The sequence below is a fragment of the Tinamus guttatus genome, unplaced genomic scaffold, assembly GCF_059628265.1.
Source record: "Tinamus guttatus ecotype Peru unplaced genomic scaffold, ASM5962826v1 Tinamus_guttatus_pri_ptg000198l, whole genome shotgun sequence".
In the NCBI taxonomy this organism is placed as follows: domain Eukaryota; kingdom Metazoa; phylum Chordata; class Aves; order Tinamiformes; family Tinamidae; genus Tinamus; species Tinamus guttatus.
The window spans coordinates 309,795-324,613 of NW_028288732.1; the positions used below are offsets into that span (position 1 = coordinate 309,795).

Here is a 14,819-nt window from a genome sequence, read left to right on the forward strand (position 1 = left end):
GGGCCACGCGGCCCCTGCCCTGTCGCCGTCTCCACCGCGGGCAGCCCCCGCGTCGGCTCGGCCTCCCCTTGCTGCTTCCGCGTCGGGAAAGGCTTCAGACGGCTCTGACGGACTCAGCGGACGGGTAAACAGTCTGTGGCCTCGGAGAGAGGCAGGAAGTGAGGACTTGGTGCGGGGAAAACGGGGTAAAAAGAAATCCAAGAAGCAGAACAACTCTTCAAACCGACGGGCACCGAGACAGGGCGGGAAGCGAGGTGTGCCGTCTCCGTCCCATAATCCGTCTTCAATATGAAGACTGCATTGCTGCCTCATCGCTCCAGGACACAGAACGAAAAGCTGGGCTCCCTCCCGGCATGAGCGCCTCCGGCCCAGGGACGGGCGGCCCGGCCCGGCCTGTCCCAGGCGACCGTTCGAGGCAGAGGAGCGCCGTGGAGGGGGAAACGGGAAGCCGGGCTGCACCGCAAACTGGAACCCGGTGGCAGATTCCCTCGGTCCGTTCCAATGCAGAGTCCCCTGCGGTCAAACCTGAACCGGGAGCGTCTGGTTCATTTGCAGCCTCATGTCCTGAATGCTGCTCAGGATCTTCTTCTGGTGCCCTGCTAGCGTCACCCCTATCCTCAGCAGGTCTCTGCAAGGAGGAGGTGACAGGTTTAGTGGCCTGGCAGCTGCTATAGCAGCACACAACCCCGCCAGCCTCACTGCTGCTGACACCCAAATCTTCGTAACAACCTTCTGCTACTCTTGCCACGGGGGATCAGCAGTTCTGGGTGTTGAACGCCAGGTCTTTACCCGCTTAGGAACCCCCCCACACACAGCTCACCCCTCTGCACGCACAGAGCAAAGGCTGCCAGCGAGGTGAGGGATTACGCGCTGCACACCAAGCCCCAGCCCCCCAAGCTCTCCTCCTCCGCCAGCAGGGACTTACTCCGCCGTCATCTGTGCCACGAGATCGAAGGAGGCAAACCCAGCGTTGACGAAGTTCTCCTTGTACCGCCCCATTTTGATGGCGTCCAGCCAGTCTCCCACGGTGGTGAAGGTGGTGTAGTCCGGGACTGTCCGGTCCAGGAGCGGCTGGGAGACACTAAGGAGCAAGAAAAGCACAGGTCACCGGGAGCAGGGGGATGTGCTGCAAGTGGGGCTGACTTCTCTCTGCTATTCCAGAGTGCCCGTCCCCAACATCCCTGCATCCCTTAGGCGCAGGGAGCTCTGGCTGCAGGCAGGGACCCCACTGACCCAGACTGGACACTGGCGATGACTTTCAGGCTGGCAGCATTGCGGATGAGCTTGTCCAGCGTGTTGACGATCTGTGCAAACTTGGGCCGCAGGTTGCGGTCCCGCACCCAGCAGTCCAGCATGAGCTGATGCAGCGCCGTGGGGCAGTCCATGGGGGGTGGCAGGCGGTAATCCTGCTCCACGGCATTGATCACCTGCAGAGAGACAAGCAGAGGTAGGCTGTGAGTCACCCGCACGCCCGTGGGCCGGCCCTTAGCTGCCCGCTCCCTGGGGAGCACTTACATCCTGGTTGGACATGTCCCAGTAGGGCCGCTCCCCGTAGGACATCACTTCCCACATGACGATGCCGTAGCTCCACACATCGCTGGCCGACGTGAACTTGCGGTAGGCGATGGCCTCTGGAGCTGTCCACCTGATGGGGATCTTGCCTCCCTGCAGGGATACACAGCTCTGTTATATAGTGCACACATGGATGTCTCCTACACACACCTGGATCTGTGCATTCCCTCCAAGCACCCCGTACCAGGGAGCTGGTGTAGGTGGGATCAGCCGGGTCGTCCTCCAGGAAGCGAGAGAGCCCGAAGTCAGACACTTTGCAGACCAAGTTGCTGTTGACGAGGATGTTGCGGGCAGCCAAGTCCCGGTGCACATAGTTCATCTCCGAAAGGTACTTCATGCCAGCAGCGATGCCTCGCAGCATCCCCACCAGCTGGATGACTGTGAACTGCCCATCGTTGAGCTGCCAAGAGAGATCCGCAGGGTTTGCAAACGACTGCGGAGGGATCCTAACCTGCTACCACCCTCTCCCTCCTCCCTAGGGCCACTTCCCCGCTCCGCAGATGCCACTTACAGCCTGGGATTATAATCCCTGTGGTATCAGCATGATAGTGCTGGCAGAGGAGAACATGAGCTTGGGGTAACCCAGCCCCTCGCACTGAAGCCCCCAGCGCAGGGCAGGAGGGGACATTTACCCTGAGGAAGGAGTCGAGCGCGCAGTTCTCCATGAACTCTGTGATGATCATGACAGGGCGGCTCTTGGTCACCACTCCCTCCAGATGGATGATGTTGGGGTGGTCGAACTGGCCCATGATGCTGGCCTCGCTCAAGAAGTCCCGCCGCTGCCGCTCCGTGTAACCCACCTTCAGCGTCTTGATGGCCACGAAGATCTCGCGGCGGCCGGGCAGCTTGAGGCGCCCGCGGCACACCTCACCAAACTCCCCTGCGGGCGGCACGGCGCAGAGAGGGAACGCGGTGAGCCGGGAAACGCGAGAGGAAGCAGCCGCAGCAGCTGCTCTGCCCAGCCCCAGGACTTGCCTGCTCCGATGACCTCCTCAATTTTGACGCAGGAGATGTCAATCTCTTTGGCAAATTCCCGGACGGCTTCGTTGGGGTCCTCGTAGGTGAAGGGGTCGATGTAGACCTTCATGCCGGGGGTGACTGCAAGAGCAGAGGGCACGTCAACAAGAGGGACACAACATGGGTGACAGATGTGCCGAGCCAACTTTGCCCCGGCCATCGGTCCATTCGCACAGTCCCCAGGAGAAGGCTCCCCCTTCCCAGTGCAGGGGCAGGAGGACACGCTTCCCCTCGAGGGAGGGCTGGCAGAGCCCGCGTGCCGGGCTCTCCCGCTCACCGTATTGCTGCAGCTTCTCCGTGTACTCGGGATCTGTGCTGTTGCGCTGCTTCCTGCCCAAAGGAGACGAGAGGAGGTTTTCAGTAACCATCCCTTTCCTGATGGGGCAAAGACATTTACTGCCAGATTCCAACTCCAAGCACAGTCAGTCTATGCTAGAGAGCTTCAGCTCTGGCAGCCCGCGAGCAGAGCGATCCCTTGGCCTGTGGGCCAATGGCAGAAGGTGGTCTAGCTCTGCCAAAGAATGGCTGAGCCCAGGATGGGTGCTGGGAAGGCTGAGCCCTCCTGCAGAGCCTGCACTCTGGTGCCCACATGCAGTGGGTCCAGTCTTTGCTGTTAGCCCAGAGCTGCAGGAGCTCTGCCCACAGGCAAGATGGGGCTGCAGGTCCCGAACGCAGCTCTGACCCCCCTCTCCTCTCCTCCCTGCAGAGCCGGTACCTGAAGCAGACGATGGCGATGACCACCACAGCGATGACAAACACCAGCACGGCGGTGGCTGAACCCACAATCAGAGGCAGCTCCTGGAAACTCTTGCTGGTGGAGCCTGAGGGAAGAAAAGGCAGGAACCAAAGTCAAGCTGGGGAGGGAGCTTGTGTTGAGAGCGCTGAGGGACGAAGGCAGCCCACCCTGGTACCTACCATTCTCTGCAGTTGTCTGAAACTCCATGGGGAGGCTGTAGAGGCCATAGCCAGCCACCGTGCGTGCCCGGACCTGCACCACGTACCGGGCACTGGCTTTCAGCCCATCCAGCCGCACCATGTTGTTCTGACTGGTGACGGTGTTGGCAATGCCATCGCTCTGGCCCTGCTGCGGGGGAGACACGTGGATGTCAGCTCTGGGAAGGGATCCCACCTCTGCCGTCTCCCTACCCCACCACTCCCTCCTACTCCGTGAGGACCCTCCTCTCTGCAGGGATGTCCTTGGCTGCAGGGCTGACTCCGGCCCGGAGCGCCGCGGCGGGGAAGGCCTCACCACGCTCTGCCTTACCTTCTCAGAGTACTTGATCTCGTAGTCGAGGATGATGCCGTTGGGCCTCTCCGGGGGAGTCCACGAGAGCGTCATGCTGTTCCCGGTGCTGCCCTGCAGATGCATCGTGGGCACGGCAGACGGGGCTGGGAAAGGGGATGGGAGAAGCGGGGCTGAGCCGGGGCTGTCGGGCGCTCTGCGGCCAGTGGGGCTGGGCATGCGCCGAGTGTGCAGACGTCCTGTGCAGCCACCCCTGCAGCGACTGCCCCGGCCCATGCAGCCCGCGGGCAGCGCGTCCGCCACCGCGGCAAGGCCACCTGCAGCAGCCCATGCCCTCCACAGCGCCATATCCGTGCGGGGGCTCCCTGCTCAGATAACCCCAGCTGAAAGGCACAGCTGTGACATCGATACCCCACGAGTTTCTGGAGGGAGGGTCCATCCTGGCATCCTGCAGTGAAGCTGATACTGGACCCTTGGAAATAGCTCCAAGGTGACACCTCATCCCACGCCCAGCTGCAAAGCCAGCCAGGGAAGGGCCCTGCCTGCCGAACATGGAGCTCCCTGGCTTCCTCCTCCTGCCAGGAGCTCCCTGCTCCACCCCGCTGAGGAGACCCGTGAAATCAGATCAGAGCGCGGCGGCTGGAGATTACCAGCATGCTGGAGCAAAGCCAGAGAGGGAGGAAGGAGGGAATGGCAGAGCACTTGGCCAGCTGCAAAGGTTTGGGCTGGTGCTCAGCTTTCCTGGGCCCACAGGGGAGAAATCTCATTTCCTTCCTCCTCCTTTCACAGCAGGCACAACATCTCTGGGGTGGGTCTAGGAGATCCAGGGCTCTCCAGAGCATCTGCCAGCCCAGCCCTTCGCTACTCGCATGAGTTCTGATCTCATCTCCTCCAGGGATATGTGTTTAAATGGAGAGGAGAATGTCCTCAGGGGATTAGACGCAGGCACAGAGAGCCTGTAACGCAGCAGCACAAAGGCCTGCAGCCTCCAAAGCTGTCAGCAAGAAATCCCTGCACCGGCTCTGCGGTGGGGAGCTACCCCCTGCTCGCTGGCAGCTCCACTGACCTGCCTGGTTGGTGGTGATGTTGACAGAAGCAAAGTGGGGAGAGTAAGGGCTCTTGCTGGAGATGCCGTTCACCGCCTGGATCTCGAAGGTGTACTGGGTGTGGGCCATCAGGTTGCTGATGTAGATGCGCCGCTCGGTGAGGCCCAGCTGGCGCGGCACGAACTCCACGTTGTCGTCGCAGCGCGTGCACACGCGCCGCTCCACGCTGCACTTCTTGCAGATGACGTTGTAGAGCAGGTCGTCCCGCCCGCCCGTGTCCCGCGGCTCGCTCCACTCCAGCACCAGGGACGTCTCGTTCACGTTGGAGATGACGCTACGGGGGGCGGATGGGACGCCTGGGCAGGGGGGAACGGAAAGCACAAGGGTTAGGGATTGCTGCCACGCAGCCCAGCTCGCTTCCAGGAGCAGATCCGTAACTCCAGACCTCCCCTCCGCTGCCGGGCTCTGGCCCGGCTGGACTCACTGGTGCAGGCACTGTCTGCGGGGTCCGTGTCCGCCCGATAGTAGCCGTTTCGGCACGTGCAAACCGTGGCGGCGCCGGACGTCGTGCGGCTGTTGGGAGGGCAGGGAGAGCAGGGGCCTTCCCCTTGCTTCGACTTGAAGGTTCCCGGACCACACGCTGGAAGAAGGGAAAACGGATCACGGTTAAGCAGCGTTCCCAGCGAGTGCCCGCGCCCCGGGCTGCGCAGAGCCCTTCCTCCTGCCCGTGGAGTCCCTGACCGGTGGCTTGTGGCCACCTTCCCTCGCAGGTGGTGGCCACAGACGGCCCAAGGGAAGAGGGAACGTGAAGGCTGCTGTTCCCTGCGCTCCTGGACCGTCCTCTCGGGGCACGGCAGGCCCTGCAGCCGGCAGCTCTGCGCCCGGGTTCACTCGCTCACGCAGGGGCCGTGTCCAGGGATGCTCTTCCCAGGCTCCAAGGCTGTTTCCGCAGCACTCCCTGCAGGACCCACGTCCCCCGCGACCGCGGCTGGGCAGGAGGAGCCCGAGGCCTCCCCAGAGGCAGAGGAGACCGAAGCTGCTGTGATTCGGTGAGCAGGACACGCCACGCGCGAGCAGGGAGCCGAGCGAGGCTGAAACGCTCCAGCGGGCCCCTCTTAAACAGCAGCTTTCATGCACGGTCAACACCTGAATCCCTCTCCCCGCTTCCCACCGGAGTCCTCCAGGGAGCCGCGAGCCCCGGGGCCTGGCTCGCAGGACAGGGCGCTCCGTCCCAGCGACGGACACGTGAAGGGATTAACACCCGAGGGGCACAGAAACAACCCACGCCTTGAAACGGCCGAATTTATGGTAACCCCATGCCAAGCACACGGCAAGAGGGGTTGGGAGCAGGTCAGGACCACTTTGGTGTTGGGGACACTGGGACCAGGTCTTTGCGCTGCGCTTGGGGGTGCAGGATCTGGTCTGTGCTCCGCGCTTGCCGACAGCCGGAGCGAGCGCAGGGCCCGGCAGCGGCTCTGCTTTGGCATCACCCGTCCCGTCCGCGGCTGGCGCAGCCTCAGGATGCAGAGGAGGTTCCTTCCTCCTCCTCCTCCCCCTCCTAGCATTCCCACAGCTCCCGAGGGCACTTAAGGCAGCCCCGCTCCCGAAAGGGAAGCGGGCGGCCCTTGCCCGCCACATGACATCACGCGTAAACAAGCGGAGGTTTCTCCTTGCCTCATCCCCGCGGAGCAGGCGGAAGCTTCCTGCGATGAGGCATCTCCCAACAGCCCGGGCGGGAAGTTTTCCGGCTGGCGGCGGCGCCCTGAATCACCCGCTGGCTCCTCTCGCCTCGGCCGGCCCCATGGGCGCCCCTGCCTCCCGCTGCCGCATCGCAGCCCGATCCCGCAGGAAGCAGCTGCTGCTCCGGGGTCTCCGGGCACCTCCATGCACAAGCGCAGCCCTGGCCGCGTCCCGCCACATCCAGCTCTTCCCGCCCGGCTCCGCAGGACACAGTCTGCGGCAGCCGCTTCCCGCTGGCGGCCCGGGAGCTTTTGGCACGGAGCCTCCCGTCCAGTCCAAGCAGGACTGACCGCGCTGCCTCCGCTCGCTCCATCCCTCCTTGACCTCAGCTCACCCGGCCTCCGGGCCTCCCTCTGGAAATTAAAGTTCAGCCCCTCCTGCCCGCGCAGCCGCAGGGCAAAGGACGGCTCCAGGCTGCTCCGTCGGCTGGAAGCGAGCGGGAGCCGCCGCCGCAGCGCGGGGACGGGGACAGCAGCCGCCCCGAGGAGCCCGCGCGGCCCCGGCCCACGTCGAGCCGGCCCCTTGCGGCCCCTGCACCAGACGGATGCGGATTCACACACGAGAAACCGGATTGCTGAGGAACGAGAGACGACTGAAACCTCTTGGCGTTCCGCTCTGGGCGCAGAGAGCTGCCAAACATGCTTTGGTTATGGAGAGCAGCCCAGAGCCGTCAGGGATGAGCCCCCTGGAAGAAGAGGCTGGGGGAGAAGGAATGAAACCGGAGCAAGCAGAGCCTGGGGGGAGCCAAAAAGCCCCAGCGCAGCGCTGGGATGGGGAGAGCGCGGTGCTCCGGAGAGGCTCCAGCCTGGAGACGCCCCCTTGGGACACAGCGCCGTTGTCCCCACTCCGAGCTGTCCTAGCAGGGCTGGGACACCCAAACGCCCCAAGCCCTCCGAGCCTCTCTTTGCAGGGGAGAAGCCTTCCTCACTCTGCCTCCTCCTCCTCCCTGCGGCGGCAGCGGGGCATCCCGGCTCCATGCTCGGATGCGAGGACACGGAGGAAGCGCACGGCCCTTAGGAGCTGCCTCAGCTGCCCCGGCCCCGTGCGCCCCAGCCGGATCCCGCAGAAAGGACCGTCCCTGTCCGTGAGCTCCCAGCAAAGCTGGAGCTGAGGAAGGTCATTTCCGCGGCCCCACAACTCCCCCCGACCTGTGCAGAGCAGCTAACTCCCACCCAGATTTCGGAGGGAAAGGGGCCGAGGCCCAGATCCACTGCAGCACTGGAGAGTCCAACTGCCTGCCATGAATCAGAGCATAAAGACCTTGGTGGCAGCGTGACAGCGTGAAGCCCGCAACAGAGCTGGAAACCCATCCCAGCTCCCCGGTGGACAAGCCGCGGTGTCATCTCCTCTCGGCAAGGAACAGTGCGCCGGGAGCGAGGCCGGCAGCTCCGGAGCTCTCCGCAGCCCAGCTGGCGCCCTGCTCCCCCCTGCCCGCGGCATGGGAGCGCTTTCCTCACTGAAGTTTCCTCAAGTAAAACAGGAATCCTGGATCTTTACACGTGGATCACCTCTCCCGGCGCTGGGCTGTCACCGCCGGGGGACATGACAGTCACTGGCAGCTGCGGGATAACAGGTCAGGGAGCCGGAGCGCCCGGCCGGGCTGCGGGAGGGAAGCGGACGGGCCGGCATCGCCAGCGGGTACCGGCTCCGGGCACGGCAACGCGGGCCTGGCCGCTCTGCACCCCGGCACGACGCCGCTTCTGGCAACGCCTCCGGGTTTCATCTGTGCCGCTGCTCCGCGGGGACGGAGGCCGCGCTCCCCCCAGGCACAGCCACTGCCCCTGTGAGCAAAGCCAGGAGGAGGGAGCTGCAGAACACCGAAATGAAACCCATCACCGCGGCCTCAGAGCGCGGTGACTCAGCCCGCGCGGGATGCAGGCGGCCACGCGGGGACAGCATCCTCCAAAACTTTCGGGGTGCCCTCCCTGGGCACGGGAAGCGTCGGGAGAGCCCCGGCCACATCATTAGGGAAATGATCTCGCTGCCCCAGGCCAGCTCCCGCTCCGAGAGGTGAATAAGAGCCCCGGATGACTCCGTTTAAGGTCTCTCGGGCTCTCCGCGCCGCTCTGTGACGAGCCGGGCAGCATCTCCGCATCTCTCCCCTCCTCCCTCTCTTCCCCCGTCCGAGTCGGGGCAGAAACCTGCGCTCACATCTAGATAAATTAAACCGATCGCATCCCTTTGCCCAGCCACCCTGTAATTTCTCTGAAGGCAGCAATCAGGCTCGCCCGGGACGGGCTGTGCTGTGCCAACCTCCCTTGCTCCCTGCGCCTGTCCCAAGTGGCTGCAGATGGATCGGAGCCGCGGAAGCACCGGCGCAGCTGCCGTCCAGGCGGTAACTCTCAGTTTCAGTCTCTTTTAAAAGGCACTTGATTTTTTTAAAAAAAATCATCCTCCAGGCGGAAATATTTCACGCTAGTGCAGGCCAGAAGTGAACGGAGTAAATCTGAAGGTGAACGGAGGGAAAGAGCCCCTGGGTGTTTGAACAGTGCCATCCAAACGGCAGGCGGGAAAGCACTTTCTTTAAAAAAGGGGAAAAATTTAATGGAGCAAAGCTGTCCTGAGAGCCACGGCGGGTCCCACGCGGGCCGGCGGGAGCAGATTCCCTTGACCGCGCTACAAGCAGCCCATTGTGGAGCTGCCCGGCTTGAAAGCAGCAGCTCTGCTCTCGCGGCACCGCTGAGCCCTCTTTGATCTCTAATCCCGCACAATTAATAGAAGCAGTTTCACTTCCTGGTTTTCGCGCAGCAACCCGGTGTTGCAATGCAAAGCTGCAAACAGTTGGCAAGGGTTATGCTTGCCTGGCATGTTTTTTTTTTTTTTTTTCCTTTAATTCGCGGTGATGTTTCCATTAGTCACCGATTGCAAGGAGAATTTATTTTTACAAAATCCAGATTCCGGCCCCGCTCTGACCTGACATCACTTCTCGAGCGTGCCCGAGTTTACAGCGGCCGGCACCTTCCGACCTGCCCCCTTCGCCGCTCTGCCACCGCCGTGGGAAGAGGAAGAAATTCAAAAGGCTGCGGAAAAGGCTGCGAGGAGCCTCCCCGGCCCGCGGGCCCGTGGATATGCACTTACTGCACCATGCAGGAACTGCTTCCCGGCGGAGCGTGGAGGCCGGGGCGGCAAATTCTCCGGGGCCGGTCACCGGGTCTCGCGTGGGGACGGTGCCAGCGCGGCAAGGAGGACCTCGGGAACGGCCACATCCAAAGCACAGCTCCCTCCGGGCGCCGCTGGCAAGCCGGGGGCTGCAAAACCCAGCGCAACCCACCCGCAGGGCTGCCGGCACCGAATCGGGGTGAATTTTAGCCAAATGTGGCGTTCGGCCCAGGGTTAACTCAACCGGCTGTGCAATGGGAGCCTGTTTGGCCTCCAGTGACGGGCGCCCGTCTCCCCGCAGCGCCATGGGGAACCCCAGCGCAGAGCACGGCGCAGTGGGGAACACGCTCTTCCATAAAAATGATGGAGAAGACGGGGAGCTGCCGTGGGAAGGGCCGGGCCCTCGTGGGAAGGCGCCGGGAGCAGGGTGGACGGGCGGGCGCACGGGTCCCGTGTCCCCCGTCACCGCCGGTGACTTCCCGCGAGCGCTGCCTCCGCAGATCGCGGCAACAGGGAGCGTGTGGGAAGCGGCGCAACCCCCAGAAGGGCCGTGTGCTAATTAAATAAAGATAATGAGGCTGAGAATGAGATGCCAAATCAATGCTGTGGCAACTTATGACTAGAGCGCCAGATACCAGCCTCGCATATCGCATTACAAAGCATGCCAAAGAAACTGCCTTCAGCCGGGCGGGATGAGCCCTCCGCTCCCGAGGGACCGGGATACAAGCTGCATTGTAACAGGTCTGAATGCAAAGTCTAATCCTGGCTCTGGATGGAGATAAATAGGAGGAGGAGGAGGAGGAGATCTTCAAAGGCCACTGAAAGTCTGGGTAAAGGGGGAGATTTACAACAGGGCTTATCCCATCTAAGCAGCAACTCAGTATTGTTATTTATTAAAATGCCATCTGGCACTTCGCAGCGCTCCTCACCCATACGGCTCGGCGCAGGCGGGAGCGCCGCGGAGCCCAGCGTGGCGCGTGTCCCCGTGGGCCGCGCGGCCCCTCCGCTTTGTGCTCCGGGAAGCTGCCATTTGCAGCCCTCTGCCCCGGGAGGAGACCCCGACGTGGGCGCACGAGGCAGCGGCGGCTCCTGGGGTGCCTCTGTGAGCCACCAAAGGGGGAAAAATAACGGAGACGCCGTAATGAAGCGACTGACGAGGAGAGCAGAAAATGGAGCTGCCTCTCTGGGCTCTCCAAGCCCTTTTCAGCTGTTTCCACTTAAAACACACAGTCACATGGCGGAAAATCTGACTGCACCGGGGCTGAGCAGCTTTCCCAGGAGATGGGGCAAAGACCCCCTCTCCACCCGGCAAGGGGCAGGGTGCTGCAAACCCAATACTGCCTCGTCCCCAAGGACCCCATCAGCGCTGAGCACGAGGTGCCCAGCGGGGCAGCCCACGCAGCTCCAGCCCAGGGGTTGTGCGAGGGCTGCTCGTGGTGCAGACGGCTCCCAGGGACCCGCCGTTCCATGGAGAGCAGCATCCACCTGGGAAGACTCTGCTCCCGAGGAACACACTCCTCTGCCGTGGCGGGGCACGGGAGACCCGCATGGGTTAGTGCCACAGGCCACCACCGGGTTGTGTGAACGCAGCAAACGGGGAGCTCTGGGTGCCAAGAGCAGCCACTTGGCCAAGCTGTGAGCGCCCGCGCAGGACGGGGGCATTGGACACTCAGCAGCGGGGGAGACTCTGGCCATGCTTGGGGGCTCTGGGGACGCAGATCCCTGTGGGGATCCGTGCCCAGGGCCACACGTGGCTCCTCGGGGCAGGCGCATCCTGCTGAGCGCGGCCTCCAAAGCTTCAGGATACGGAGGCGAGATGCAGGGCAGCGCCCCGCGACACCCTGCGATTAAAACTTGCTCTCTCCGAAAAGAGCTCAAAAATGAAACCAGCCCAGTGCAAAACCATCTCCCCTGCACCCCACACGCGCTCGCTAACGCAGCAGAGGGGTCAAGACATCGCCAGGTGCTTACCTTGGCACTGGGTATCCTTCATGGCTGGCTCGTATCCCGCGGCACAAGTACAGGCTCCCACGGGCACCATCCACTCGCCGTCCCCGTTACAGTAGAGCTTCAGCGGGACAGACACTTCCACCGCGTTGGCGATGCAGGTGCCCGGGGCAATGACCAGAGAAGTGGGCTCAGCCCCCGTTAAAGTCTCCGGGAAGATGGCAAAGCCAGCAATGGTGTTGGAGCATTTCTTGTAGAAAGCCCGGACAGAGATGAGGGACATGCAGGCTCCCAGGTCCTGGAAGGCCAGGTAAAAACCATTCTTGGAGAGGGGGCCAAAACTGCGCACTTTGGTGTTCATGCGGCCAGACTCCAGCTTGGAGAAGCTCTCATCAGGAGCAATTGTATCCACTTTGATATAGGGATTCTCCATCCAGAAAGGGCTATTTGCAGAGGCAGAATCTGTATCCGATTCGTAATAGAAGAGGTTGAACGTCTCTTTGCAGGACCCCGGGATGTTGGGGATGCTGTTGCAGTCCCGCACAGTGAATTTCAGCTCCACGTAAACGCGCTGGACATCCTGGCGCTGGATGAACTTGGTACGAAGCCAGTTGTTCTGGTTGGCCTCCCGCACGTTGCATACTTGGTATGTGCGGATGGGGTTCATGGCCTCGTCGTAGCCGCTCACTTCTTCCCACTGCCAACGAGAGGGAAGGGAGCGGGTTAGATGGCTGGACAGGGCGACAGGCACCACGGACCCATCGCTGAAGCAAACAGCATGGGGTGGGGGCAGCCAGAAAACAGTTAACAGGGAACAGCAGTGCTTGCACTTCCACCTGTCCCAACCCTTCTGGTCCCTCCTTGGTCATCAAGGTGACTAAGAGCAATCTGGCCCAGGGACCATGGCGTGCCTGCACGCTGCCATCCACGCTCCAGCTCCGCCAGCGCGGAGTCAGCGCGGGATAACACGGATTTCACAAGGCAGGAGCACCAGCGTAGCACGGAATGGAGAAGATGCAGCCAGCAACGCAGAAGGGGTCAGAGCCAGTTGTGCCCCTTGGAGGTCAGGGACAGGTTCAGACTTACCCCTGTCTCCGGATGAGTTGTCCATGCCAACTCGGAGGTCACCCACTTGGTGTCCATCAGCGTCTCTGCAGAAAGAGAGAGGAAAAAGAGAAGTAATTGGAGAGGAAGGCCAAGATTAGAGGAGAAAAACAGGAGGAGTGGGGGAGAAAAAAAGCTTCGGCTGACATTTCTGTGGAAAACAGCAACTTGGGGGGTGAGACGTGGTGGGAGGAGGGGGGAGCGGAGCAGACAGACTCCAGATTTCTGTTCTCCTGTCAAGAGAACAGGAAGAGCGAGATGTCCCCAGAGAGCCATGAGGGAGCAGGGAAACGGCCGGGCGAGGAGCGGGCCAGGTGGCGAGGGGGAGCCGCGGCCGGGCTGCCACCGCCAGCGCCCGGTGCCAGCGGAGCAAGGCCAGGCGCCCCCGCGCCCTCCCCCTCGCCTTGGCACGGCGCGTATTTACTGTGGCCGGGCTTGAAAGGGCCCGTTCCCATGACAGGGCGGTGCGGGCCAGGCAGGTTTATCCAGAGGAGGAGGGACTGGCAGGCTGCTCTCCCAGAGACGCCCCACATCACTCATTTTACAAGAGGGGAGAAGAATTTGACCGTCTGGCCAACATTCCTGGAGCAGACTACAAGACAAACCACCCCGGCAGCATTCCCCAAACAGCCCCAGCCCCAGCCTTGGGGGAGCGAGACGCTTGTCTGGGAAGAGCTGCAATTGCAGGCAGCTGTCGCTAATCCCAGGCAGAGCCGCGCAGCGCCTGGCAAACGCCACCCGCAAAAACGGCAGGAAAACGCGGATATGGAGAATAATCTTTGCTGCCTCCACACCGGAGGCGGCCCTCCAGGGAACGGGAGTTGTTTGAGGGGTGGGAACAGGCACCTTGGGATTGTCCAGCCCCTTTCCCAGCGCAGCGGGCTGGGAACGCTGGGCAAAGCCACGGAGCCTGGGACGTGCTGCGGCTTGGTGGGACTCACCCAAAGCCCAAAGCCTCCCGGCACGGGGCGCACTGGACTCCGCGGCTCGGCCCTTGCTGCCGAGGCGGCCGCCCCGGGGCAGCCCGGGCACGGAGCGCCGCGTCCCCTCGCGCGCCCGCCCCGCAGGCCGGCGGCGCCCGCCCCACGCGGTGCCCGCGAGGTGCCCGGCACCGCGCTGCGCTGGCAGTGCCGTCGGGGCAGCCTCTGCGCCTGCACCGGCTCCCAGACGCCTCCCTGACGAGGGCACGTCCCCTCCCTGGCCGCAGGGACGGCCCCAAGCGCGAGGCCAAACGCCTCGGTGCTGCCTTCTCCTTGGCAGGGCTCCCTGGGACTCCCCGGGTGCCCCTTGGATGTGGGGCTGGCCCGGCGCAGCAGCTCCATGCAAACATTTGTGCTGCCCCACACGGGGCTTTTCCCAGGTCCTGCGGTACGGGCTCCTCGCGGAGGCGAGCGTGGCATTTCCGAGGTCACACGGCCATCCCGAGTGCCAGAAACAAGAGGAGGAAATTTCAGCTTCTCTCCTTCCAGCCCAGGAAAACCACGGGCTGACCAGGCCAACGAGGAAGTACGGAGGAGGAAGGAAACGCTCGCGTATGAGAGGGTTTGGGAGCAGCGCGGAGGTAAACACCACCACGTCCTTCCCGCGTCCCACCCAGGGCGAGCGGCCAGCGAGCACCTGACCGGGCAGGCGAGGCCGCGCTCCCCGGGGACGCCGCGGCCGGCACGCGCAGGCGCGCCGGGACGGAGCCTCCCGCCCGTGCAAACAGCCCGGCCGGGCGCTCCGCAGACCAACACAAAGTTGTCGCGAGCTGCTCAGCAAAGCAATCCCGGTGTCAAGGACAAAACTGAGGAAACCCCCACGCCGCTAGGCCACGACTGCCCCTGTGCTCGCCCTGGTGCTGGCTGTGGGCCCCAGGGACGAGCTAGGAGCGGGACACAGGGCTGGTGGGTGGCTCGGAGGGGCAGCCCCGCGCCAGGAAAGGCCAAGCCAGTGCTGCTCTCCTGGGTGCAAACGGGACCAGCACAAAGGTAGTCATTAGGCCACAATTATCTGCTTTTTCTCAAAACACAAATCGAGGGGCATCCAGCAAAGCACCCGGCGCCCAAGCA

The 14,819-nt window shown here is 63.1% G+C and overlaps 1 protein-coding gene across 2 annotated transcripts; it reads right to left on the reverse strand.

Annotated features, from left to right (window-relative positions):
- Positions 1 to 436: 436 nt before the first annotated feature.
- On the reverse strand, positions 437 to 12,897 carry EPHB3 (EPH receptor B3). 2 transcript variants are annotated; one of them, XM_088523847.1, is made up of 15 exons: positions 12,751 to 12,897; positions 11,689 to 12,361; positions 5,363 to 5,518; positions 4,899 to 5,234; positions 3,854 to 3,978; positions 3,505 to 3,673; positions 3,305 to 3,410; positions 2,867 to 2,919; positions 2,548 to 2,670; positions 2,205 to 2,452; positions 1,757 to 1,972; positions 1,516 to 1,665; positions 1,234 to 1,427; positions 926 to 1,081; positions 437 to 628 (listed from the first exon to the last, which is right to left on the reverse strand). In XM_088523847.1, the coding sequence occupies exons 1-15, from the start codon at positions 12,805 to 12,807 to the stop codon at positions 520 to 522; spliced, it is 2,871 nt and encodes a 956-aa protein (XP_088379973.1). In that variant the 5' UTR covers positions 12,808 to 12,897; the 3' UTR covers positions 437 to 519. The 2 variants fall into 2 exon arrangements, with proteins under 2 accessions (XP_088379973.1, XP_010223870.2); XM_010225568.2 differs by having other exon boundaries at positions 2,867 to 2,964.
- Positions 12,898 to 14,819: the final 1,922 nt, after the last annotated feature.

What these genes read in the sequence shown, in the direction of transcription:
- EPHB3 (XM_010225568.2), bottom strand. Translation starts at nt 12,807, where the DNA reads ATGGACACCAAGTGGGTGACCTCCGAGTTGGCATGGACAACTCATCCG. An exon ending in GAAGGATACCCAGTGCCAAG is followed by an intron (nt 5,519 to 11,688) that starts GTAAGCACCTGG and finishes CCCTTCTTCCAG; the next exon opens with CGTGTGGTCCGGGAACCTTC. An exon ending in CCACCTACACCAGCTCCCTG is followed by an intron (nt 1,666 to 1,756) that starts GTACGGGGTGCT and finishes GTATCCCTGCAG; the next exon opens with GGAGGCAAGATCCCCATCAG.